Below are 27,874 nucleotides of genomic sequence, written 5' to 3' on the forward strand. Positions count from 1 at the left end.
TTGCAGATAATACGGTAATTAGCGCCTCACCCTGTAGCACTGGTTTCACCAGTTGCAATATAATGCTCACGGGTAATCGGTGTATAATGCCATGATTGTGATCCATTTACGGCAGACGTCGCGACATCGTAAACTAAAGCAGAATTTTGTTTACGCCACATATACAGAAGGATGTAACTGCACCTCCTCGTATAATATAAGTGGATAATTAAATTTGTTATGCAGATTTCTATAACAAATTTTTCTTTTTTTAAATTACGATCACATCTACCTAATTTAAACGTTATCGGTAATTTATACCTGCATTTCACAATAAATTACTGTCAGTACATACCGTACTAACGTCTATCTGGCACTCGCAACAGCAAAGCCCACATTCAAATTTAACATTTTTTGCATTGCGTGTGTTGTGGACGGAAGCAACGTCACCGGCATATGTATTGTTACTCGTACGGTACCCGGTTTCCACGGCAGATTTGAAAATTTGTATTTCCGGTGCCATTAACAAAACAATTGGGCGCTGCCAAGATACAAGCAACTCAGCGGCTGTTCGAGCGGCTACGCATGTGTCAGCTTTGATGTTGATCGCAGGCCACTAGACCCAAACTTTTTAAACTAGCCGCTGGCCTCTGACCGCCGTAGGGATCTACAAGCAGCGCTCTGGGCGGTTGGCGAGTGTGGCGAAAATCATGTAGCTTTCTGATTGTGCGGTTGGCACACCGCACAATCCACATGCTTAAATGCGTATTGTCGGCAATGGCAACTTGCGATTGCTGCTCACTTGCGATTGCTGCTCACTTGCGATTGCTGCTCACTTGCGATTGCTGCTCTGAGCTGGCTGGTCAAGTTGCTTGTAAAAGTCCACCTTTACTAGCGGATGTGTTATTAAACTGGTGCTTTCTTTGCGAAAGCTGCCGTGATCCATCTCTTAAACTACGGAACCTTTGTTTTTGCCACCAACAACAACACCGGATTATTGTTCTTTGTTTAAAAAAAAACCACCATGTGTCAACCCACCAATCATTCAATCCGGCAGGAAGAACGACTTAGGCAACATCTGCATGACGTGGTATACGGTAACGTGCAAATGGATATTAAAACTATAATATCTTCTAATACCTCTCGTCTGAAAATACTTCCTCCGAACTGGTATAAATTGCATCATACCGCACCGGTCCGTTTTCATTCTTTTCTTGGTGATTTTTGCAATCAACTCATTTCTGCATGCGATTTACGTTTCTGGGCCGCACATGAATGCCTCGAGATTTTTTCATGGGGATTAGCGCAGTATGCATTACTAGTACTACAATGCAGACAGTCACAAGGGAAGTTTTTTAGTAAAAACTGTAAATTTGCAGTACCAGCTGCGTTGATCAGGGAAAGGGAGAAAGTGTGTACCGAAATAAATAAACTGAAACGAAATAAGCGCAGGATGAGGTCAGCTGATAGGGAGTTTTTATTATCATATGCGGAAAGACTGAAGTATCTGAAGACTATCCGGAAAACTTTGTCAGCCAAAATCACGCAGCTGAGGTTTAATGCCGAACGTAAGGAAAACGATAGCTGGTTTCGGAAACGAATGTGGAATTTCATTGACGTAAATTTAAAGTCTCCAGCCGATGCTCCTTCTGATGCCCTTAAAATGTCCGATATCGAAGAATACTTTACCAATGTCTGTAACCCACAAAATCTCCCTCCTCTAAATTTTTCTTGGGTGAATAAGTTAAAACTAAATCCTATAACCACCGCCTTTGATAATTCGCCTATTTTCCCCTCCGATATCAAAAACATTTTGGCACAGAAGGACGCAGCTGCCGGGTCAGGATTGGATGGTATTAATTATTCTTTTTTGAAACCGTATCCGGCTGTACATACATTCTTAGCTAATATGTTTAACCGATTATTGTCTACCGGTACGACGTGCAGTTCATGGCAGGTGGGTAAGACGGTGCTGTTATTTAAAAAGGGGGACAGCTCTGATCCGGGTAATTATCGGCCGATCACGCTGACCAGCTGTATCGGCAAAGTTTTTCATTCAGTAATTTCGAAAAGATTAATGTCCTATTGCGTAAAAAACAAAATAATCAATACGGATATTCAAAAGGGATTTATCGAGGCGACCAACGGGTGTGGAGAACATTCTTTAAAATTGCTCAAACTGATTGAGCAACAGCGTTCGAAGAAACGCGCTATGCATGTTGCATGGCTGGACGTAGCTAATGCATACGGCTCCGTGCGTAAGGACGTTCTTTTAGCGGCGTTACGCAGATATAACGTCCCTGAATATTTGATCAGTTACATTAATAATTATTACACGGGATTGGCGATTAAAGTCTATCATAACGATACGTTTTCTGAGCGTATCCCTTTCAATGTCGGACTGTTCCAGGGTGATACTATGAGTTGTTCGCTGTACCTTATTGCATCTAATTGTGTAATTGAGTTTCTGGAAGAAAATCAAAAACGTGGAATTGCGTTTGATAGCGTTCCAGAGAAAAAAATAGTTTCTCTCGCATTCGCCGATGATTTGACGCTTGTTACTAACAATAAAGCCAGCATGAAGAGACTGCTACGTGAAGTAAATGTGCGTATGAAGTCCATCGGGTTGCATTTAAATGCCGGCAAATGCCGCTGTTTTTCACTTTCTAAGGGAATTTCGTCTGATACTGCTTTTGAAATTAATGGGGAGAGCATTTCAAATATCTCTAACGATCCTATGAAATTTCTGGGTGTTCATATTTTTAATAAAAATCAATCGGTTAACAGTGGAAGTTTAATTTTTTCGAGCCTGGATGCATTGTTAAAGAAAGTTGACCATCTCAACTTGCGCAGCGTTTTTAAAGTACGAATTTACAATGAATACGTTATGTCATGCATGCGATTTGTCTTGACAATGCACGATCTTAGCTTATCTACGGTTAACTCGCTCGAAGCACTTGTTAATAAATATCTGAAAAAATGGTTAAATTTGACTGTTTCTGCTAATTGTGATTTCTTTTACGTGAACGAGGGATTAAACCTAAAGTCGGTAAAATCTGTGTATCTGCAAGCACATGCAGCTTTCATCGCTGATGCAATATGCTCTGCAGATGTTGTTGTTGCAGTAATGGCTGGGGAGGGTGTTAGCGCAGCTTGTGCTAATGATTCTGTTGTTGTGGACATTGTGCAGTCCACGGTCGAAGCCGGCAGGCAATCGGGGTCTAATAAATCGGCAATTAAGAGGCTGGTGAATAAGAAAGTGAGGCAACATGTGTCCGCTTCTAAAGAAAACCGCATCGACTCATTAATTCAGCAGGGAGCGTGGCGGGAAATCGCAAAGGCACAGATAGTTGATGCTCCTTGGAAATCCGTTTTGTATGATCTTTCTGAGAACATCGTTTCCTTTATGATCGAATCGGCTCTAAATATTTCTCCCTCTTTTACCAATTTGCTAAAGTGGGGACAGATTGTGTCAGCCAAGTGTGATTTGTGTGGGGCCGATAAAGGATCTCTGTGTCACATAATTAATAGCTGTCCGGTATCGCTTAATAGCCACAGATACACTTGGCGGCATAACAGCGTCTTACAAGCTATCTTTCTCTCTTTGACCGGTGTGGCTGATAAAACTAAATGGGAAGTTCTATGTGATCTCAATCCTAACAGCTATGAGACTCATGTTAGTACTGTCCCTGTTGATGTCTTCCCTACTTCCCTTTCTCCTGACTTGTGTTGCATTAACCGCCGGGAGAAGCGTCTTATTTTAGCGGAGCTGACCATTCCCTTTGAGACCGTACAGGGATTCGCCAATGCCGAGGCACGGAAACACACGCGTTACACCCCGCTGGTACAACAACTAACCGGCGCCGGCTGGCAGGCGGACTACTACCATCTCGCAATAGGTTCAAGGGGAATGGTCGCACGTGACGCCATGATCAGTATGGACAAAATAGCCAACACCATCCGGCCGGTTACCGCCTTACCGCAATCGAAGTCGCTGTTTAAAAACTTAATGACTATTGCTGTGTCTTGCTCATATGTTATCTTTTTAAATAAATCTAACAAGGACTGGACAGTACCAGGCCCAAGTAATTTGTTCAATGTTCATGCACGCTAGTCGTTCTTCCTCGCCGGTCGTCCTCAGCACGGTCGACAATGATGCTGTTTCAGATTAGTGTCCGATCTCATGTTTTCCGATTATTGTTGTTGTGGCAATCTGTTCCGTTACACTTTACCTTATTGCGATTGTAATAAAATAAGACTGTACAGTTGTAAGAAAGAACAGGCCAGATTTTCAGTTTAGTCTCTCCATGCTTTCCCTTTTACTCCATTTTGTTTTGAAAATTTTGTTGAAAATTTCACGAAATTAAAATTAAATTTAATGCTGCTGGAGGTTTTGGGTTTTAACGCCGGGAGACTAAGCGACAGTAAGGCGAAAGAAAAAAGCATATAAGTACAAAATATATAAACATAAGTAATTATTACTGTCCTGTTCTTTCACGCAACTATAAGAATAGTGTTCTGGCAGTAATTCCAGGACCTGCGCGCCTGGGTAGGGACTAAATCGCAATAAAGGTTGTATTTTTTTAGAGGTTGCTCTGGACGCGGGTTTTCAGGCTTTGCAGTCAGTAAACATTATTATTCAGTATTCACTTCTCGTACAATTTTAAAGTTTTTGCCGTTTCAACGATTTCGCTTCTGGTCCTGCAAAACTTATTTTTATTAAAGCAGTTTTCATTTTTACGGTAAATTTAATAATACGGTTCGGCACCATGGGCAAAATGGCTCTGAACTGGGGATTCCTTGCAAGCTTGAGCGACTTCGCTTGTTCCCTGACTTTTGGGCTGATGACGTTTATGCCCGTTCTCGCGTTCCCTTTCCTGATTTGTCCTCAAAAACCCCGCCACAACCTAGGGCTAGCTGAAAAGTTATGGAGGAGAAGCAGCGGCATGGAGAACGAGCCATGTCAACGGAAAGCGGAGTCGCATTCACTACAGTAAGTCACCACAGTTTGAGTGTTAGACTGCAAGTTACCGTTTTAGTGTCCTCAGATGAAGTAGATGGAGTCAAAAGTCTTGCCAATAAGTTATTTTATCACCTTTGCAGTTACTACAAAATGATTTCGTTTGTTTGACTTGCCACCAGTCGTTATTGTATCCTGAACTTCGCGGCGTCTGGCGGACAGCAGGAACCAGCGAGACCGCGTTAAGCAAGGTATGTGATAAAGGTGGTTCAGCTAAATAAATCCCTGTACTTGCTGATACTAGCAAACCTACTACACAGTATTTTTCCGTAGCTCGCCGTATTTGGAATGCATGATCTTCTGTTCATTTACTTTTATCGTTTATTTTCATAGAATTCTTTTATTATTTTAGGTGGTTCGTATTTTGATTGCTTCGTCATTTCGGTTCGTAACTTTATATTCAATTTCTCATTTTATTAGGTTTAGATAAATGAATTAATAAAAGCCGATTATATTATAAAACTTTGAATCTGTGCTGACAGATTTTAACAAAGTCGGGTTTTTTCACAGTGTATTTGAGCAGCCCGCGGGGAGTTTTGGCTGGCCTAGAGACAGCTGCCTGAGGCTGCCTTCAACGCCTGGATGGATTAACACGTGAAATCCTACGCCAAGAAAGACAACATTTCAGGACATCTCGGGTAAAACGAAATCGGTTTTGGTAGAACTTAAGATCGACGCGCTTGTTCTATAATTAATTATGCTGTCGATGTTGTTTTTTGTTTTTCTCCAGCGATGTGATAATAGCTGTGTTTTAATGTGACTGTTGTTGGCAATATTTTTCAAGCGTTTAATTTGTTACAGCGCTCGCTCACAGCGCAGGGCTATTTTTATTAATAAAACTGATAAACTGTGACTGGTTTTGCATTGGCGTTCGCGTTAAACAACAGCGAAAATATAGTTAGTTCGCACGCCTTCTTTACTACACTAGCTCCCAACCACCACCTCAATAGCCGCTGTTTTGCACTGACCCAGCATCCGAACATTAGTTCGCTCATACCTCCCTGTTATTTACGTACGGCGTGCACCGCTCTTGGGCAGTACTTTCGTGTGCTGTGGTTGACAAAAAAAATAGTGTTCCAATTTCTGATGGGGTTCTTACGCCGGTAGAAACGCTTAATGGGGTCTGCGCCAGTACCATGCACAGATCAAGTTAGAAAGAAACAGGTGCTGGTGAGCTAGAAATCTGATCTTAAAAACGAGGCTTTTTTAAACCGGGGTAGTACCTGTTACCGTAGGATTGTTTCTTTTAAAATTTTTTGATCTGGTCGAGTACTGATCATGTCTCGATGTACGGAAACATAAATCATGGTCATCTAATTATTCAGCCAATATACTGTAATTATTGTAACTATTATGTAAACAATGCGCCGAAATATGCAAAATAACCACAGTAAACACCAAATTACAAAATGTACATATTTTGTTCTTTCGTATATTTATATGTACAGTACGTTATGCTGATATAATCTGATCATCAACTGTATTGTCCACATCGCAAAGCTATTTGCTGCCAAAATAAGAGACCTCCTGTCAAAATAAAAGACCGTCTTTTACCTCGCAGTGCTTGTATAAAGTTCTGACAGTTTACGAAACTAATATTCTCGAAGACTGAAATACAATAAAGAAGATACTGTTGAGCGCAACAGTTTTCTAGATAATACAAATTACAAATTGTCCCTAGTATAATGTCGGATTTCGTCCAAACACCGGCGATCAATATTACAGCACATTCCATTACCGTTTTTCCGTTCGCCTTTGCCTGAACGTACCGTGCAGCAGTCCCAGCTCATTCAATCTGTTTGCTCAAACAGGAGCGATTCTTTAACTAACCACTGCCAACCGGAAACGTATAAACTCCGTTAAGCGTAGCCCATCGCGGGTAGAGGTCGAGTACAGGTAAAACATTGGCGCACTGCAAGAAAACGAAGGGACTGAGGGAGAAAACCGGCACGCAAACCACAATCGACCGGCATCAGGCATCGAGCGGTGATCGATAATCCGAAACAAAATCATCACCCGTGCGTTGAGCGCATCCATGGCCAGGTGCAGCCTAGCGTGTACAATGTATGTATATGAGAGTCTTTAGCGTTTATACCGCGTACCTTACCTAAAAGCATTGTTAATTGTACGAATTATGGAATGACAGGATCGGTCGTTAGTTGGCTGTCTAACGGCCGGTCCCGCACTCTTTTCCCTTTGTACGTACGGGACAATCAGGTCGACCGGTGTGCGGCGCATTATGTAACGTCCTGTACAAACACTATACACGCACCGCGCACACGGTTAATCAGTGTGCATTGAGGCATATTCTTATCCGCGAGTGCTCCCGCTGTTGTTTCATTGATGGGCTCGTTTCCCTCGACAGTCATTACGCGTCCCTCTCTCTCCAAGGAACACAGTCCCCGCTCCGTCCTAAAAGCATCTGCCTCGTCCACGCGGCGAATTGTACCCGGGCGCTGATCGTGTGGGCCGGAATTAAGATGGAACACGGTTTCCGGTGGATACGGTAGGCAGTTTGTGTGCACGGTCCTGACTGTTGATAATGTAAGGTGTGAGAGAATTGGAGGAGCAGACTGAATGTTGTGTCGCGCTGGATGATTGTTTGTTGCCGTGTCCTGATTTTGCTAAGCTGCAAAGCTACATGGACCTACAGAAATTTCTTCGGATCTCGAATCTGGATCATCAACAAGCATTTTCCTAATTCGCAACGCCTTACTGACAAAGTGCGTTGTCGATAAGGTAAGTAATCCGTAGTTTGTTTAAAAAATCTGCATTTTTTTAAAAGCAGTAATAAGTTCAGAATCTGCACTGTTATGGTTTGCAAAAACTTACGTTCATTTCAAATTGCTCAGATTTACTGTTTATTGTCTTGAATGCTTACTTACGTTGTGTTCTCTTAGAGTTGCTCAGATTTATTGTATATGTTTTGCTTTGGATGCCTAACTAAGGGAGGTCTTTGTTTTTTCTTGTACACGTAAGTCCGTAATAATAATCTTTGAATTTTTTGAGCTAAAATATGAAATTAATTTTGCACTGGTTTCCGTTCCCAAAAACAAGGTACATTCAGTATTGTACTTATGCGCGCGGCAATATTAAACTGGTAGTGTTCTGCTAGCGAAACTCAGTCAGTGTAATTAAAAGATCAAAATTTCTAAATGCTATGGGTAACATGATAACAACATGATTTCCCGTGACGCCTGACGTCAGAAACGGTAATTTTCTAAAGGTGTTCCGAAGCGTTAAGTCCTGCGCACCCGAATGACTACAGTAATAAGTGGCATATTCTGCTGTTGTCTACCTCTACCGCAACTTAATCAAACATGTTTTGTATGCAGTTGATAGGGATTTACCCTGGGTATTGCTCGTGCCGGGATAACCAGCCCATCCTTGTTGTCATTATCCACCTCCAAACTGGCGGCATTGACGCCGCGGTACACGGTGACGAACCGGCATAATTCTCCTCCGCACCATCTGCCGGGCCTCAATGACGCGCTGAATAATCGACAACTGATCACTGTTATTTTTTCCTAATGGCCCTAATCGCCGAATCCGCATAGCTCCCGACTGGCACACAGAAATGTACACATCCCCAGCCGTGTGTGTACACTATAAAGCCAACTAAATCAACATGCATTTCCGGTGACGAAGAATCACACCGTGTATACGTCGCGACAGCTGTCGTCGGCTATTGAGTGACACTTGGTTAATGATCCAACGTTAACGGTGCTTTTGTCAACTATTCCCGGTGTATATCTACTTCACAGAAATTAAGGTCTGACCTTGAGTGACATTTTTTTCTTCCTCTCCTCCATTTCGCGTATATATCGGGAATCCTGGTTGAAAAACTGAAAGACCGCCGCACATCCGCCATGTCATCCGGTGTCACCCGTAAGACACCCCGCGGCGCCTGGGTTTCACCGGCCACCGGTAGTCCGCTGCACAGTCCCTTCAGCAAAATCACCTCCCCGGGCTATCATTACACCAGCACCTGGGACACCCCTAGAACGTCCCGAAACATTTTCGGTGGTGGATGGTCGACACTAAAAGAGGCGATTAAAGAAGGAGCCTTTTCCCCGGGGAGGATCAAGCAGCACCTGGGAATGGGCGGGTCCAGTCAAGTCATCGCGGATGTCCCGTCCGACGGACTGTGGACGGAGTTACACCGCGGGGCACCGGTCAAAACGCAGATCCCGCATGAAAAAGAGCAAGTGGATAAATTATTTGGGATGCATGTCGGAATCTGGTTTGCCATTGGAGAAGCGTTTGCAAAAGGCGGTTTCGGGGAAGTGCGGTATGGTTACCACAAGTCCATGTCGGCGAAACGGTTTGCAGTTAAGATCGAGTCGGTGGGGCATACCGGGATGCGGCATTTATCCGCCGAGTACAATATTTACTCCATTTTGGGGGATGCGCCGGGAATACCGCGATGTTATTATTATGGATTGTGCGGTACTGCTCACAACGCATTGGTAAGTGGTCCCGCGCACAACGCTCTGGTGAGTTCTAAGCAACCGCGTGGATTGACCTTTCGAGCGCTTGATCGAATTAATTGACACGTTATTGAATGGTACGGTTATTTGGGAAATAAATCGTGCTGTTTATGTCGATACGTGGTGTATTGTTGGGGAAGTTTTGCGTCGCATAAGCGAACCAGAGAGTTAGATCGATCATCAATCGAACTTAGTTGTTGACCTTGCAGTCAAAGGCAAAGTTGTTGAGTCAGTAGCGGCGCGGGATCATCTCCGGTGATCTCGTGCCGGCACATCACGCTCACCATTGGGATTATCAAGTTAAAAGTGCACACGAAGATGCGTGAGGGACTCGCTTAGTGATTACTTTTCGCATTACGTATGCCAAATTAATGGTACCACAATGCAAAAGCATTTTAATTCCATAAATTAACAGACAGCGGTAATGGCCACGCGGCATAAGAGAATTTTCCGCTTAATGGGATTATTTCATGAGATGGGTTTATTAAATTCAGATCGAATGAACAATCCATATTTAAACAGTTTAAGTGCATAAAAGTAAGTCATACAATTCGCTGAATTTGTAAACAAGCGCTACCGGTCAATATAGACTATATGAGACACTAATTAAATTTCAAAGTGAGATTCAGGGGTGGCTTTTTCTCTAGCTGGCTTTATTACATTCCATGCAATTCATTGCATATACTGGTATTAATGCACAAAATCATTTATATCATTTATGGGCGACAAATTTCAAGATTTGCTAAACCACGAGACGGCTGATTGCACAACCATAACTGAAAAGGTCACGGTCAGCTCTGGCCCCTGTTACATAATCAAGATACATCAGTTCGTGAGGAACAAGCAAGAATCGAAAAAAAATTCTAGGCACGGGCACTTAATTGACAATAGCAACATGGCTGACCTTTGTGCAAAATAGTGGAACGAACGTGCCGGGCACTACATTTTCCTCGGCCATGTACGTGAATCTTTACCTCACTGATTAGCCTGATTACTGGAAGACGTAGTAATATCAGGGAACAACATACAATAACTCCCATGCAGTGCCTCAGTCGTGTGCTTCGCAGAAGCGGAACACTGTTGACCGGAGTAACAATCGCCGGTATAGAGCGTCATGTGCACTTAACGATTTAATGATCGTGTAAGGGCTCGATTCCCGGGTGCTACAGTAGCGTATAGAGGCGCACTGCGCACGATCATTACTAGCAAATTAACCTATCTGCGCATATTGTCATTGCTGTCAGCGGAAATGGCCGGCCGGTGCCATTATACTGCCGGTTCCATCACAAGTACTCTATGGTGTAAAGAATTTACCGGCAATGTACGTCGCTTCGTGCTGGGCGTAAATTGCAATTCTGGGAAAATTGTAGGTAATGGATTTGTTGGGACCGTCACTGGATGACATCTTCGAACAGATGAAACGCAAATTCACCCTACGTTGTGTGTGTCTTATTGCACTGCAGTGCTTTGAGCGGTTACAGTATATGCACAATAAAGGTGTCGTCCATGGAGATGTCAAGGGAGAAAATTTCCTTACCGGCCTGCCAAACGAGGGAATGGACAATGGTAAAAAAATAAAGGAGTTCTCAGTATTGTTCTGTAATTAATACTGCTAATAACAAAGTGAACATATCAATAAATGCGTTGAAAAAGAAACATATTATTATGCGATTTGTGTAATATAAGGTAGAAACGTTGGTTCCAGTGTCACTGTTAACGACGAGTAAAAAAATTAAAATGCAATGGAACATAATTAATGGTTTTGTGCATGGACGAATGAATCACGCGTATTGGACGAATGAATCACAAAAATTATGGATAATGCATAATTGTTAGTCACGTTCAGATTAGTATGTAATCGTTAAAATGTAGAACATCTTACGGAGCCGTTGATCCGCTTACCCTATTTAATTGCATCGGCACTTAATAACATATAAGCAGAAATCCATCTCTTTATTGTAGTGATTTATATTGTGGATTTCGGATTAAGCCAGGTGCTTAAGGATCAGGGAAAGGGAGTGTTCCTCTACAATGAGAACAGCATTGTATGTCCATCCGGCACGCCGCGCTACATGTCGGTTTCCGCCCACAACGGAAATGCGCTGTCATATCGAGATGGTAATTGCCGTGTAAACGATCATCATCTCATCTCTTATTTACGCCAAATAAATTACAGTCAGCATTTTTACTAATAGCCCGAATAAAAACATGTTGTGCCGGCATACGACTCTAAACAATGGCACATAAGTGAATGCAAAGGTCACAGCTAATATTCATAATTTTTCTGCAGATCTGGAATCACTGGCATATGTCCTAGTCTACTTCCTTAAAGGGCGTCTGCCCTGGCAGGGTATCCATGAGAAAGACACGTCCAAGAAGAGCGCTATTATCAAAGCACGCAAAGCTGAAGAAGCAGCGGAGAGCATCTGTTCTAACTGCCCCGATGAATTTGCTCAGCTGCTACGCTACTCACGTGCGCTCAAGTTCTACGAAGAGCCGGATTACGTGTATCTCAAGCAGTTATTCCGTGACCTCTTAACCCGCACCCAGGCGCAGGAGCAAGCGCAGGCACTGGCGCACGCCAAAGCGGTGGCCGCGGCACAGGCTCAAGCCGGAACGCAAAATCTCGCCGAGACGACGACCGATAACACTTCCAGCATCAGCAAAGATTCCGGTAACCATAGTGCCGCCGGTGAAGTGATCAGCCAGATCGGAGAGATCCCCGAGGAGGGTGGGGCACCGTCCGAGTTAAAGGTCACTGTGGAAACCGGCTTCGATTGGGTGGGAAAAAATCTGAAGATCCGCAAAGAACCCACCCGGCATCCGATCTTACCACGCGCTGAATTCCAGAAAAAAGTCAGCGTTCCGTCGCTGCAGCTGGAGCCTGCACAATCTCCGGTACCGCAACAGGTGCAATCCAGTCGTGATAATCGTCTTCTCAACGCCCAGCGTAAGTCCGCACACCAGCTGACAATCAACAGTAATCGCTCGCCCAGCAATTCCCGTTTTGCTCAACCCCCGCCCATCCGGCATTCACCTTCAGTACCGCACGTCTTTGTCAACAGTCAGCCGGGACCGGAAACAAAGGTCACAGATACCGGTCTCTCGCCCAGTCACGGTAACAGCGCGCCAAAACATTCCGGTGCCAGTAGTCGGACGGCCAATCAGCAGCTGAAAGTGCCCTTAGCCCAGTCGGTTAAATCGGCCGAATCCGCGCTCTCTATCTCGGTGACCCTGTCCACACGTTCCGATGCGCAACAGCGCTCGCCGCGTATCACACGGAACTCCATCGAATTATCGCTGAGTGATGATGACAGCGATGACGCCACACCGTCATCGTCGCCTTCACATGGCCAACCCAAAATCGATATTAATAAAACCCCGTTGAAAATTCCACGGGTGGGCGCGGTTGTGCCGCATCCTTCACAACAACCCCAATTAAAGCTAAACAATAACCATTCCGTGCCGCCGCCATCTGGCACAGGCACCGAACGAACGCGAAAAGTCTCGGTGTTCAACCATCCAACAACGACATCGTTATTGAAGCCGGGAGATTCAACCGGCAGTCTGTCATCACAAGAAGACATTCTAACGGTGAACAATCAGTCGTCGATGATTTCCCTGAACCTCTCCACATTTCCGAAAAGCCCGCTAACGCGCTCGGTGTCACAGCCGGTACCGCGACCGGCAGCTTACCATTCACCCAGCGAGAGCGAGATTGACACTGACAGGCAACCGGCGCCGAAGGTCACGGAATTACCCGGTAAGCAATCGGATCGCAGTCTTTCAAAGAAAGCCGAACAAAAGTCGGCATCACCGGTCCGCGACCAGAAGACCGATCTGCCCAGTGGGAAAACACCGGTTGTATTGTCTGGCAAAGAGAATAGTCCGGCTCCGGTAACACGCCAACCGCTGTCATCACGGCATGACGTGACAACTGCGACGACGCCAAAATCTGCTAACGGAACAGCCAGCCCGCAGGCGACGGCACGCTCCCGCTCAAGCAGTCCGAATAAGGGTGTAAAGTTGGCACGAGCGGGATTACGGTATGGCAGTGGAGATGCCGGGAAGCCGGAGACGCCGCGGGCAGACAATGTCACGGCATCGACGACGGGCTTAAAGCAGCGCAGTAATGCCGCGACAGGAAGCGCGTCGGTACTAAAGAATGCCATGATCAATAATCCTTCCGCCGGGGCTAATAAGACCCTGCACCGCATTAACCCAATTGGTAAGCAGCATCATATTACCAAGGTTATAATGTAAATATGTTGCTTCGACGATAAGCCCATTATATATGGCTTCACAATTAAAATCAGTTTTTATGCATTTTTCCTCGAGGGTATTTTTCGTGTCTGCAAATTATGATGTCTTACGCATGTAAAATAAAGGGCTGTGGGTTATCAGAACAATTAATTTTATTTATCACGGTAAATTGCTTTAGTTTGGTGCAAATGTCACTTCCTACTGACTGCCGTTTTGAATTAGGCAGCAAAGTATTGTTCATAAAATTTTAATTTATTGTGATTTAGCAGATGTCCAAGTGGATGAAGAACCAATGATACTGCCATCGGCAACTTGTTTTGCCTGGTTGAAACGCCGCACGCGTTGCGGCGGCAATAACAAACGGAGTTCACGGATATCCGCAGATAATTCCGCGCCGCTTGTGCACTCTAAACAACCCTTCTCCGCTCTTCCTATGCGCGGCACCATTCCCAGTGCGTCAATTGTGACCACCAGCACCATCGCCACCAATAAATTACAGCCGGTCAACGGTTTGGTTGAAAAGAATCCAACGCTGCCCAACACACCGTTGAGTACCAGGGTGGCCAGTAGCCGCGGTACTTCCGCTCACCGAAGTGCAAAAACAAAGGTCGGCTAAACGAAGACTTGCGTGTACGGCCAAGACCACTCGGACTGCGCATGGTGACCTTTATACCGGACACTGGGATATGGAACGCAGAATACATTCGGCGATCTCGGTTGCAGCAATAGTTATGGATTTTTGAAAATAGCCATCAAGCAGCACTAACGCAAGAAGCAGCATCTACGCGGTGCTCGGCCGACTGATCAAAACTTCCGTTCCAGATTTATTTGTTAGAATGATTTATATATTTTCATGCAAAGTCTTTCATTTATCAAAGTCCCGATTACTGTAATTATACGAGACACTGCACTTCTTCTGGCGATAATTTTGGAATGCAGTATTGTGACGTCCTCGTATTTAGGGACGCGATGCAATAATATCTACGTAATTCTTTTGCGGTATTCGCTCACGAGTCTTGTAAATTCCCCGGTATAAAATACGAGATTATTTACGAGTAGTAATGCACCTGGTACTCAGCAGTAATTTCTTTGCTTTGCTTATTCTTTGCACGCGTATATTACGCTGATCTTTCACAATGTGATCTGCATTCTTGAGTATGATGTTATATCCTTTGACGAATCAAACGGAGCTTCTGTTGATTAAATATGAACTAATTTATGGAATCGTGGAAGATGTTTTGATGTTTTTTAGCCCTGAAAAATCAAAACAAAACGTTCATAAGAATTATAGACGTTTTGCTGTACCTTACATGCATTCTTATTTATGAATTTTACGTGCGCACAGTTACATGCTTGAATTCGAGTTAAAAACGTGCGTATAGAGACAGCTACGTTATTATTACTGTGGATTCACTGCCCGATTCAGCAATAACTATCAAGCCGTAGCATTATTGATTTCAAGAAACTGCAGTTTCCTTTAGCGCAACAGTGCAGAAATTCTACGCACCAGAATTTTCATTTCGCAGTGATGACTACTCTAGCTAATGCTGGCAGCCGTGAAATCTAAAATTTATGTATATTTTGCGCCACAGAAAAAATAACGACGCACGAATTACATGTTGCGAATGTTTGTGGTGTTTTCTTACAACAATAAAATTATCACTAATTTATTCTGGTAAATGTATTTAGAGTGCCGATACATGTTTTATCCAATGGCGGTCGTTCGTTTTGTCGACGTTGTGCGCGATCCAGACGGCTGATCCGCGCCCATCCTCGCATTAACGCGGAAAGAGATGGTGCACGGAGGGACTGCAGGACCTGCGCTGCGATAATCTGTCCCACCTTACGCTGTCCTTTCTTCTGGACCTGCGTAATGCCCTCCTGGAATTTACGAAATTAAGATATACACGCAGTGGTTTTTGAAAATTCGTCTTGGTGGTTTTCGTAACCTAACGTAATTATCCACCGAAAAATGTCGGTGGATGCAGTGCTCGTAGAAGACTAAAACCAAAAATTCCACAAGTTTCTCCGCTCTGCGGCTACGACAGGCGGGCAGAACAAAGAAAAAACCAAGCATTGTGTAAACTGCATGTACGAGTACATGTGCTGGCTTAATGACCGCCGCTACATCCTGAAATCTGCAGTACGTATCTGACACCAACCCGTTCAAAACAGTTCCGGACAAGTTTCGCCGTTCGATAACGTTGTAAATTTGAGCTCGATTCTATGATTGATACGAGTAAGTAATTAATTTGCTAAGTAATAATAGGAAATCATTCGGCAGTTAAACCGGCACCGTATCATCATCGGTCAGTGAAGCATGGATTTAACAGCGCTAACTGCAGCTGCAAACACATCGGAAAATTTCCTTGCTGTCCGTCGACGGCTCTGAGAACACTAAAAAGGTTGCAAAGGGAATCATTTAAGGGATCATGCTCGACAGAGTGAAAAATAAAACCCTGTTACAAGTGTTGAATTTGTTGAAGTGTATCTGTTGAAGATCTGCTCTGTGCTACGTATCCACTCGCAAACCGATCACCATTACACTGATTATACTTTATGAAAAAATATCAATAAAATAACCGGTTGGGAGTTTACAGAAAAAAGCAGAGCACAATTTTATTTCGAAATTGCTTCGCACGAAAACAAACTTTCTGCTCTAGGGCTAGAATGATTACTTACGTAGTTATAGAAAAATAAATAACAAAATATAACAACGAAATTTCGCTTCAAAGTACATAGTATCTATATCTATATATGAGTAATATTTTCGACTATGTATCTTGCACGTAGCCCGTACTATTGCTGCCACCCTCGGGCTGCAGTTATTACTGAAAGTGAGTGAGTTCTGGACGTATTCACGAATTTTCCTTAATTTTTTTGCACAGTATTCTCCAGAACGCAGTTACTACCATTTGCTGAACTGCATTCGATTTCTTAACGTTGCAAAAGTCTCATTTTCACGGTACATTTCCTGTACCATATATGTATTAATAACAGGTAAACGTTAACCGCATTTTATGTTGCGGCGTTTATCGGTGATATCCGCGGGCGAAATTTCAGATAAACAGCTCTAAATTTTCCGATGCGCCTACATGCTGCAGCCCATTTGTACCGACAGTCTGTGAATCGTTCCTTCTGCGTGGAAAAACTATTTTCACGATCTCGGCACCATCGCTCATCGTTATCCTGGTCTGCCTCCATCACGCCACCAATTATCACATCTTTTGCTGGTTTTCATTCACAAATTCCAAACAGCATTCATTCCTGTGCAGCAAAAATGGCAACGGTACGTGTAAAACCATTGCGATGCTTGTGTATCCCTGTACAGCATGCCGTGTTTTATCGGCTAGATTACAGCGCTTTATCAAAGCTACCGTAAATAATTTTCGGTTTTCCGCTGATTTAATATTATTTGTGATTAAATTAAACTTTAAAAAACATCATGTAGCGCCGTATCGTCAAGTGTTTTGTATGGTGCAGGGCAAAGTCAGTCTGCGCGATCTCTTGTACTATTCCATCAAAGCGGCGGAACTGGGCGGTAACCAAGTGCGCGACGTCGTCCAATCCGGTGTGCTGGAGACGACGTACAAAGAGCGCAATGTGGATCCGGTGACGGTGGGTGATATCCGCTCCCATCAGGTGATGGTGGGATTGTTTCAGCGGCAGAAATTCGGCGTGACGATCATCTCCGAGGAGGATGATTCAACGAAACCGGTGGAGCCGGTGGATTTGGCCGTGCTGGATGTCGTGGCCAAGCATGTACCCGAGGATTTCGTGCAACAGGTGGGAGGCGATGAGGAGGCCAGTGTGGGTGATGTGACGGTGTGGATCGATCCGCTGGATGCCACGCAGGAATACACCGAGGGGCTCTATGAATTCGTCCAGGTATACAGCTCTGCAAACGTGTTCCGCTTTTAATTTGCTTGGCGCATTTATACTGGAACGTGTCGCAGTAACTGGTTCGAGTAAAGCTGATGGTGATTTTATTGTCGTAATAAAATTGATTTACCCGTTTCGTATTCGGGTAATAATATTATTGGAACTCATTATTTACCGATAATTTGTAATGGTCCTGGCTATCGAAAATTATAACACCACGGTATTTGTTTCGTGAATAACGCGAAACGTAATTAAGGTTCTTTTTTGTTATCTGTGTTGACGGCAGCATATGCATGCATATGTAGTGCAATGGCTACTTATGGTTAGTTTAGTTGACCATTCGTGAACATCCATCATGCCTTTGGCATCATTTATTGTCGATAAGCCGACTTGTAAGGATTATTAATTTTTTTTAATTTGTTTGTTTTATTTTTATATCGGGTTGTAATTAATTACGAAGACAATATTAGTTTGACAGATAACATTAACTGACGATAGCTTTTGTGGCAGGAGAATTAGTGCATTTATTCTTTACGCAGGTAATGGTTGGAATTGCCGTAAAAGGCCGGCCGGTTGCCGGTGTACTGCACCGACCATTTCTGAAGACACCGATAACCTACTGGGCCTGGGAGAATCACGGAATGTGCCCGGAGCTGAAAAGTTTGCGCCGCCCGGAACGAGATTTTCTCAAAATTGTCATGTCGCGCACAGCCAGCCATGCCGGCAACGTCTTGGGCTTCACGCAGACGGCGCTGGCTGGCAGGAAGTTCGAGTTGGTGCCCCGTGGCGGTGCCGGTGATAAGTTGCTACAGGTGAGTACGTACTGGTAAACGCCGAATGGGTTGGATTAAATCAAAATTATCACCCTGTTTTGTAATGCTTCATCGCCAGATCTACGGTATTAGTTTATCCGAGCAGCGGATTTAGTTTCAGTTTATGACTCTTCTCGTTTACAAAAGAAAAATTTTATCATGGGTTACGGAGAATATGGTACTTTTAAACACTTACGCGAGCAGGTATTTGACTTTGTGTCAACGTCGTTGGTATCAATTTTTTGTTTGAGGTAATTTTGCTTGCTTCTTAAATCGGCACGTATGGATACTAATTTTATTGTATCATAACAAATTGCGAAATGTTTTCAGTATGTCTTTCGTACATAGTTCCAAGACATTTGGTATTACTTGTGATTTAAATTCATTTATCTTGATTCCATTCTATTTTTCTACTCGCAGATACGACTTTTATTTAAATTCATTGCTTTATTTTTAATAATTTAGTCTGCTATACTTCTATGGATATACTGTAATTGTGGTTTTAATGCTGGTATTATACAGGTTATCTTGGGAGATGCTGACGCTTACCTGCACATAACCAAAATCAAAAAATGGGACTTGTGCGCCGGTCACGGAATTCTACGCGCTCTGGGCGGCTGCCTGACCATGCTGGATGGCGATGAAATTAATTACTCCCCACCCAAAGACAAGCAGGAAGTCCTGGTTCATAAGGGCTTCATCGGAACGTTCGGCGGGCATGACTGGCTGGTGGCGGGAACACGAAAGGCTTACGCCGAAATGAAAAAATGAAAAACCCTTTGTCAGTGTTCAACCAATGAACAATAACGATTCCAAGAAATTCTTTCAAATTAATTACTGGGTGGCTCAGATGCTATTTGACCTATTCTGAATTGGATATTTGCTTTTGCCGAAGTTAAAGTTTGTGAAGTTATGAAGCGGTCTGAAGACACATGTTTACTTACAATTATTTAGCGTAAAAATTGTGAGTTGTCGTTTTCGAATGCATGTTGATGTTGACAAGTATACTACACATAAAATAATGTCAGTGATATGTATGTGCGATCACACTGTGATGGTACGCTTTTATATCACTTATTGCTTAGTTTTCATTAATTGTTAAGTTTGGTCCGTACCAGGAAAAAAATGCGTTATTATTATTGTCTGAAAGCTGATCTTACAGACTTGAAACCTGTGAGATGGTGCTCTGTACAGTGGTACTCAACAAAAACATTTCTATGAAGCAAATAACAATATATGTTATATAACAATATTAATATTTGTTAGTTCTTACGTTAATACTGTAGTTTATTTACAGTGTAAGCAAATAGTGGAAACATGTACATGTACATGTATACGATACAGTATATGTACACAGAAACATGTACTGTACGTATACAGATCTTAAGAATTACACTACATGCAGTACGAGTGGAGATTGAGTACAGTACAGTACCACTTTACGACGTTTACGCAAGTTACTGTTCACGAACTGAAACCGGTTAAGTACGAGCGAGCGCGAGGAAGTGATATGACGAAAGATTTCCGCTTATCCCATTTTGATTTGTTTGCTGGTTGTTTTGGGCTTTTGGCACTTTGTTTGCGATACCGTTGCTGTTTGTTTAGAATATCTTTAACGAGACGAATTTTTTGAACGGCAAAATGTCCGACAAATGTAGAAGCTGGTGCAGGCGCCTTTGTTGCCAACCAGGGAATCTGGAAGACCGAGGTTTGATTTTCGTTAGACACAGTAAACGCAAGTGGCACATGTGTCGATTTAGCGGCATTCTAAGTGTGAAGATTCCCGTATTACTATTAAAATTGTCATGATATTGCCAATCCAGAATGCTATATCTGTGCGGTCCCGTATCAAGAAATTAATGCAGTAGCGAATTTTGTTAAATTCATAGTAGCGATACATGTAATGGTGTACCCGATATATACTGTGATGAATCTGAACACTTCTTTGTAGACCATACAACTTTTAATGCTGGCGAGATACCCATTGGTAATGCAGACCGAAATCCAGGCTCCAGTCGGAAAGTGGGAAATGGAGCGAAGGAGCTCACTGCTGCCGTGCCGAGTGCGGAAACCGAACCTTGTGCTGCGGCCACAGTGCACAAAGGTAAACACTGGACTGTAGAATTGTGTTGCGCCAATTTTGAGCTTGCTCAGTATGACTTACTCGTAGATATAATAATCTGAAAATTAGAATCACAAATTGTCATTAATAATGGTCAGTACCAGTTTTCGTTTAAGACCAGCTACTTCTATATCAAAATATTTGGAGCCGCGCAAGTAAGAAATTAAGTAACTCTTTAAATTACGGTAGAGAGCGATAAAGCTGAAGATCAACTGCTGGACGGGCTTCACATTCAGCACCTTACCGCAAACAAATTCGTGCAAGTAGAGGAAATGGAGCCGTACAATCTGAGCTCTGGTCAACATAATCAATCGGATATTTTAACTTGGAATACCGGCAGCTGCCTTGACGATTCGTCGTCCCCGCGAGCCGGTCTAGTGGGGCTGGGTGATTTGGGCAGCACTTCTTCCATCAACTCGGTGCTGCAGTGCATCAGTAACATCCATGAACTGACAAAGTATTTTGTCAATAAAGATTATGAGAAAGATTTGAACATAGAAAATCCGTTTGGAAGGGGTGGAAAAATAGCCAAAGCATACGCTGACCTGGTCACTCAGATTTGGATGCCTAAAGGTCATGTGATTTACCCTACTGAGTTCAAGGTGAGATCCATTGCAGTGCCCATGCAGTTTGTCTACACGCAGTGCAAAAAACGAACCAGCTGAATCTTTTAGAGCATTATGGCGCGCTACACGCATTTAATTATCCAAGGTCTAGAGGATTCTCACGAAAGCTTGCACATAATTATTGACTTCTTACACGAAGACCTTAATCGCATAAGTCGACGGAGTGGACCGTACACGATGAGCGAGCTAATAAGGAATAAAGAGTATGTCGATAAAAGTGATGCGGTAAGTGCGCGGGAAGTTCGTAACGCACGTTCGACCTGGATGCTAGATGAACATTTCATTAGGACAAAGCCCGTGAGTCGTGGGAGTGGTACACTGCTAGGAACAATTCCGTGATTGTGGATTTATTTTGTGGTCAAGTTCGTAACGTGATCAGGTGCCCTGATTGTAAGAAGGCGTTCACCAATTTTGATCCCCTGATGATTTACTCGCTGCCGTTGCCTGTTAACCAAAAGAAGGAGCTGATAGACACTTTCATGCCGCCCCATGCTGATTTGTTTGTGGATTTGCACGAAGACACTCTGGAAAAAGTGCACATGGAAGCTGCCCAACCGGTAAACGCATTCCAACTTAACTGAACTGGTTATAAATGGATCGGGTAATTTTCAAAAGGTCATGGACGTGGACAAGAGCGTACCATGCGGGCGCGAAGCGGAGTCTATTGACTTGAAGGACTGTTTTAAGCTCTACTTACAACCGAAGGAGCTGCACGAAGTAGATATATGGACGTGTCCAGTTTGCAAAGAGGAGAAGCGTGCGGTGACTAAACTGGATTTATACAAGATGCCGCAGTATTTGTTCGTGCATTTGAGACGATTTCAGTATACTTCTACTGCATGCAACCTTTCTTCCCGCAAGAAGCTGGATGCGAAAGTGAAAATCCCTTTAACGTAAGTGAATTGACTGTAAGTATTGCACATACTAAGTTACTAACATACACACAGCAACTGTATTGGCTTCGGAATGTCGATATATAGTTTAATTATGGTACGAAATGTTTGTTTTGTTTTAGAGTGTCACGTATGGGTTACACTAAATATAAGTATCGTGCCGGTTTATTATGTTTTACGATGTGCATATCCGGATGGTACGATGGGGTTTACCGGTTTTCCCTAATAAAAATGGCGGACTAATTTTATTCGGTAATAGCCATGTGGGATAACTACACGCTTGCTGCGCTATAAACGTCTTAAACTCAAATCGATTCAAAATTAATTTAAACGGCGAATGAAGAGTGGATTAGCGGCGCTACACTGTAAGTGTTCGTTCGTTACCGTTTTTGTTGTTTTTTAGTGGATTTGATTTAAGTGATTTGGTCATTAATCCCGGTGAACGTCCTGTAATATACGATTTGGTGGGTCAATCGTGCCACTCGGAAAAGCTGGACGGTTCGGGCGGGCATTACTGGGCTGTATGCCGGAACGAGCAGGACCAGAAATGGTACAACTTTAATGATTCCATGGTTCGACCAGCTGATAACAATGATATGGAGGTAAAGCTGATCCATTTAGTACTTAACAATGTCTGCTGTATTACACTACGAGCAAACTACTACTGTATCTCGTATAACTAAAGAGCAGCTTGGTTTCCTTTCTGCGTAACATTTAATTTCAGAGCGAAACCAGTCCATACATTCTGTTCAAGTTGCCACCACTCTTGTGACACTACTTTGTTCAGCAGTTTTCACATTCAGAAAGCAGAGACCATGTGCTGCAGTACATGTCGCTGAACTGTCTACTTAACTGATAGTTTTTCAGCCCACCCTTTCTTATCATCTTTCGAATTAAAATTACCAGCGCTTCATTAAAAAACATTACCATTTTGAAACCCTAATACCAGAAAAACTTTATTGTAAAATAGTTATTAAATTCTCCTAAAAATTTGGCCAATCCGTTCCGGTAGAGCCCACACGTGTCAGTTGTGGTCTGTTCTCTGCTAAACAGTCTATAAATGGAATTCTGCTGCATTTCCGGTCGCTTAAACTTGCTTCTATCGATTGCGAGCGCTTTACTTATCGCGCTGTACGAGTAATATGACACATCGTTCGTTTAGTCAGCTGTCGTTTTAAACTCGCGTACGCGAACTGCAACGTTAGTCATCACAACACAGCAAGCGGAAGCCTGAATAAACACAAGCACAGCGCCGACTCGTTAGCGTTGTGAATGAAAACTCCATGCGTGCGCGTGAACACAATCTCAGGTTTTCTGCTAACACGTTCAAGGATTCTGTTGTCCTGCGAAATAGATCTTTCAGCACTGTGATATGTTCAACAATGAATAACCTGCCAGTCCGATTAACCGATGAGGAAGACAACTTCCGGCAAATTGTGTCGCGTTTAGTGACGTTACTGGAAGTGACATTTGAGACGCGGATTCAAGATGCTAAAACGGAGGAGGCTTTCAAAGCGTAAGACAAAATATTTCTCAAGTCAATGGATTCGGTCGCGATTAATTTTTGCATAATATTCTATGAATTTTAGAATTTCATACGTGATTCAAGATGCTTTCCAAACGTTATACGAAGTGGATGCGGCATACAACCATGAACTGCCGGTGTTGTATGCCAAGCTGCGTCATGACAATCGACTGTTTAAAATGCGGACGCTTTCCCAAGAACTCATTGCACGGTTATTCGGAACGCGTGAATCTGTCGTTCATTCATCCGTACGATTGTCAGATTAAGAAAAGCGGAACAAATTTACGGAATAAATTGAAGAAATATTTGTTGATAATTAAGGAGACACTTTTATTATACACTGGCTAATCTAATTGGCTGATTTTCAGTTATGGGAACAATACATCGACAATGTCGAATGCCCATTGGCTCTGCGGTATTGCGCCGGATTGCTGCTGTACGTACTGGTGTTTGCATCGCACCGATTGGTGGAATGCCCGGACACTGTGTGGTTTGCGGCGGAAGAGCAGTATCTGCCTATTTGGAAGATTGTGTACCAGTTATTAACAAGTGAAAAAACTGCACTGACCCCGTCGCTGTGTGCTGCGTTATTGGGAGTGTATGCGGAAGTGACCATCAATGGACTGGACACGTCTCGTGAGGAGTGCACGTTTGAGGAAGCTGGCCACGTGGTACAAACACGTTTATCTGCGATTTTATTTATTGTTCAAAAATTTGTTCGGTCTATGCTCAGTATAGTATAGTATTTAAGTATTAATAGTTTTCGCGAATGCAGATTATTATTTTTTATCTGATTTTGGATGAGCTTACAGCATGACGCAAAACGTTTAAATAGTGAGAGTAATGTTTTCATGACCAAAACGAACATTATGTTTGTATTTACTGTACTTATTTTACTTTGACCGCCGCAAGAAGTCCCTGTGTCACTATGATTTACTTGGCCTACAACTTTCGCATTTCGCAGATTGATTATTGCATAAACCGCATCGAGGCATTCGTTGCCGGCATATCATCCGACGGAGAAAACCAACGAGAAGATTCATCATCATCTGCAGTTCCAACATTTCAACTTGTTCCAGTGGTCAGCGAAGAACTCGAAATCCATTTACTATGCCGGTTTCTGAGCTGCCTGGAGTCGTCACCACAACGCAACGATGCCTTCAAGAAAAGCATGGAGGAACGGCAGACGGTTATTCTCCAACTTGCACTGAAATTTCTACGTATCCAGACATTTGTCTCCGCATTTGTCATGTCCAGCGTTGTGCGAGTAAGTAGGGGAAACAGAGAGTTAACCCGGCATTCATATACCGATAAACTATAAAGTACTCGAATGCAAACGTACTTGTATTAATTATTGTTATTATTTAGCTGTTAGCCAATATGTGCGCTTTTTCCACTTTCTGTAAACAAATGACTTCGGATCCTTCCACCATCGCATATCTCCTTTCGATGGAAAAGGGAGGTGTTGTGGATACGCACATTCAGCAATGCACGGCGACATTATTGGAACCACGGTTCTGGAGTCCGGTTAGCAGCGATTTTTTTCAAGAAGACCAAAATTTTATGATAAAAACATTTTTATTGCAATGTAGTGTTATTTATTGTTTTTACAAATTTTTGTTTGTAACGGTTTTGCCTTATTTTTACTGAGTATTTCCTATTTGACGTGTTATTTCTATTAAATACAAAGAACAGTCGTAGTAATCACATGATTCACATAGGCTCGTATTTGAACAACTTTTATAATTCTACATATTTGTCGTTGCATTTAGGGTGATCCTGTGGGAGCACTGGCCACTCTCACGCAAACCATAATCTCACTAAAATCTTTTGCCGGTTTGACTTTCACAGTATGTCCATTTTGGCAACGGTTCCGAACGATTAATAGAAGTCCTTAATCTTGTGTATTTTGCTGCAGCCACCGGTGATCAAGCACTTACGTAATAGTGACGCCTTCGTCTACCTTTCCGCGTACATTGCGGAGGGTCGTTTCTTTGATCCACGACGTACTGCCGGGAAGGAGTTGGCCGTGGCGGCCAGTTTGGATGCCATACGGGAAGCGCGCAGCCTGGCTTGTGAGATTTGCCGGTATATGACGGTGTCGCCGGTCGTCCAGCACATCCTGTCCCGCTGGCCGTTTTTCCAATCCAGAAAAACTTGGGGTAACGTCAAATGTTATTTTTTAATAAAAATACTACCGCGGTACTGCACAAAAAATTACTGCAAGTTTACGATAGCCAAACAAAAGTGACAACGTTCGCCTCGTTAACGAGACTTATGATTCGAGCCGTTACTCTACAATTATTACGCTTTTCTCACTAAATTCCAGCACAGTAAAGATACGAAACAGAAGGTCTACATAACATAGCGTGTGTTGTTTCCAGAACGTAATATGATCGATGATAAACTGGACCACGAAGCACGATTACTGCACGATGTTCTCCATCCGTCGGGCGTTCCTGGCATCACCGCCCCGGAGAAGCCGACGATCCTCGTCAGCACAGACCAATCAAGTCTGGCACTAGATCTCATGTTGCGCCCGTGTTTCCCGGAATACCAGTCACAATTTCATATGCGAGGCCGAGCGTATAAGTTCAGCCGGCTAAAAACAACGGGTGACATTGAACTGCCGGTGCGGGCGGGAACCTGCGTGGCTTCAGTGTTCGTCGGATCCAAGCATGACAAAGCAGTGCTGCGCACGGATACCGGGCATCTAATTGGCGTGGACTTGGATTCACTTGAAGTATGTACTTATTAATAAAATGAATACTGAAAAGAACTCTAAACATGTATGTTGCTAATTCAAAATTTGGTCTTGTAGATAACGTTCATGTCATTTGAAGACTGGTATTACAAACAGCTGACCGATATGACCAGTCTTCCGTCGGACAGCAATAAATTTATTCTGACATCCAAAACCTTGGTGTCCCAAGCCAGTCCGCGAAAAAGCCATTTGTGGGCATTCAACGGTGTGGATCGCTGTCGGCGTGTGGCGGAATACGACAACTGCCAGTTTTTGCGGCCATCGCTGATTAACGACCGATTGGCCGTTGGTCACTCTCCGTTATGGCGCAAACGACATGGATACTACTTTGTACGTCTGCGCATTATAAAAATTAAAACAGGATATACTAAAAAATATAATTACGTAGTATGAAATAAAATAAAAATACATAAAACAAATAAGAAAACATTGTTCTGTATATAAAAATACCGGTACGATCTACTGGAAATTTGCAGACTTTTGATCTGGAGACGCAGAAACGCGTGACCTTACTGGGTCCCCTAAAGGACGAGGAACGGCATCCGAATTTCCCGTCCTTTCACTGTGCGGAAGATATCGTGATCAGCATGGGAACGATCTGGGACACACGCTCGGGACAACTCGTGCACCGCTTCGATCACTTCGGAGGGTGGGGAAATAATGTGGAGAACGTGTTTCATCCCAACGGCGTTCACGTACTGATGGATGCCGATGTGGTAATTATAAGGAAAAAAAGACTAGAAGTGTCAGGCAGCTAAAACTGATTTCATTAAAGTGAATTGGTCGCTTTTTAGTGGGATCTACGCAATTACTGCCTTATCCGACAAGTGGAGACACTGGTCAACTGTCGCATGTCTTTCAATGCAACCGGTGATATTATTTATGGGAAGCACAAGAATAGACAAGGTCGATATGACGAATTGGCGATTCTGGATGCGCACCGGTATAGTGAAATAGAATACGGTGGGTAAAACGATACAAGTATCAAAGCATTTTTGCGTGTACTGTGTTATCATATTATAAATCGTTACTAACGATAACTGTAGTATAATGGCATTATACCCAAGTTCTCGAAGTGCTGGTTAACGTTGCTATATGAGCCCACTGATGCACTGTAAATAATCTTATATCGTTTTTATTTTCCTTTTTTATTTATTTTTAGTTTTTCTTTTTAATTTAAAATATAGCAAATTATTACAAAGTTCCATGTTATTTTGTAGTGCCTTTTCCGGGTTACATTAGCAATGCGTCTCTGGACCAGTATGATCGTCGACTGATTGTGTCGTATACTGCCGGATTTCCTGTTGTACTGGAAGTCGGTGGAAACTCGTCCTACGATGCTTGATCTGAAGTTTTAAACTGAAACTTGGTTGTACAATAATTTCCTGTTAAATTATTACACTTTTTTTATATATCGGTGATACAGAGTTCGCAGTTATGAAGATGAAACGAAACTTTTGCTGTGTTGGTATATTCCGGTGCTTTTATTTAAGCATTA

The 27,874-nt window shown here is 43.1% G+C and overlaps 3 protein-coding genes across 4 annotated transcripts; all 3 read left to right on the forward strand.

Moving 5' to 3' along the window:
• Positions 1-7,325: 7,325 nt before the first annotated feature.
• Positions 7,326-14,958, forward strand: LOC129585218 (synaptopodin-like). 2 transcript variants are annotated; one of them, XM_055477819.1, is made up of 6 exons: positions 7,326-7,738; positions 8,335-9,495; positions 10,860-11,055; positions 11,452-11,607; positions 11,780-13,717; positions 14,022-14,958. In XM_055477819.1, the coding sequence occupies exons 2-6, from the start codon at positions 8,869-8,871 to the stop codon at positions 14,366-14,368; spliced, it is 3,264 nt and encodes a 1,087-aa protein (XP_055333794.1). In that variant the 5' UTR covers positions 7,326-7,738; positions 8,335-8,868; the 3' UTR covers positions 14,369-14,958. The 2 variants fall into 2 exon arrangements, with proteins under 2 accessions (XP_055333794.1, XP_055333795.1); XM_055477820.1 differs by having other exon boundaries at positions 8,335-9,468; positions 14,019-14,958.
• A 1,696-nt stretch (positions 14,959-16,654) lies between these two features.
• On the forward strand, positions 16,655-19,477 carry LOC129585239 (inositol monophosphatase 3-like). Its single transcript, XM_055477847.1, has 4 exons — positions 16,655-17,041; positions 17,236-17,640; positions 18,174-18,446; positions 18,969-19,477. The coding sequence occupies exons 1-4, from the start codon at positions 16,838-16,840 to the stop codon at positions 19,215-19,217; spliced, it is 1,131 nt and encodes a 376-aa protein (XP_055333822.1). The 5' UTR covers positions 16,655-16,837; the 3' UTR covers positions 19,218-19,477.
• A 531-nt stretch (positions 19,478-20,008) lies between these two features.
• Positions 20,009-27,844, forward strand: LOC129585186 (uncharacterized). The gene is made up of 17 exons (XM_055477778.1): positions 20,009-20,154; positions 20,398-20,550; positions 20,758-21,170; positions 21,243-21,419; positions 21,482-21,751; positions 21,810-22,087; positions 22,491-22,689; positions 23,981-24,283; positions 24,577-24,879; positions 24,981-25,139; positions 25,385-25,462; positions 25,531-25,774; positions 25,997-26,355; positions 26,434-26,706; positions 26,853-27,092; positions 27,171-27,339; positions 27,597-27,844. The coding sequence occupies exons 1-17, from the start codon at positions 20,088-20,090 to the stop codon at positions 27,719-27,721; spliced, it is 3,810 nt and encodes a 1,269-aa protein (XP_055333753.1). The 5' UTR covers positions 20,009-20,087; the 3' UTR covers positions 27,722-27,844.
• The last annotated feature ends 30 nt before the right edge of the window (positions 27,845-27,874 follow it).

Source organism: Paramacrobiotus metropolitanus, unplaced genomic scaffold, assembly GCF_019649055.1.
Source record: "Paramacrobiotus metropolitanus isolate TYO unplaced genomic scaffold, Prichtersi_v1.0 Parri_scaffold0000016, whole genome shotgun sequence".
In the NCBI taxonomy this organism is placed as follows: domain Eukaryota; kingdom Metazoa; phylum Tardigrada; class Eutardigrada; order Parachela; family Macrobiotidae; genus Paramacrobiotus; species Paramacrobiotus metropolitanus.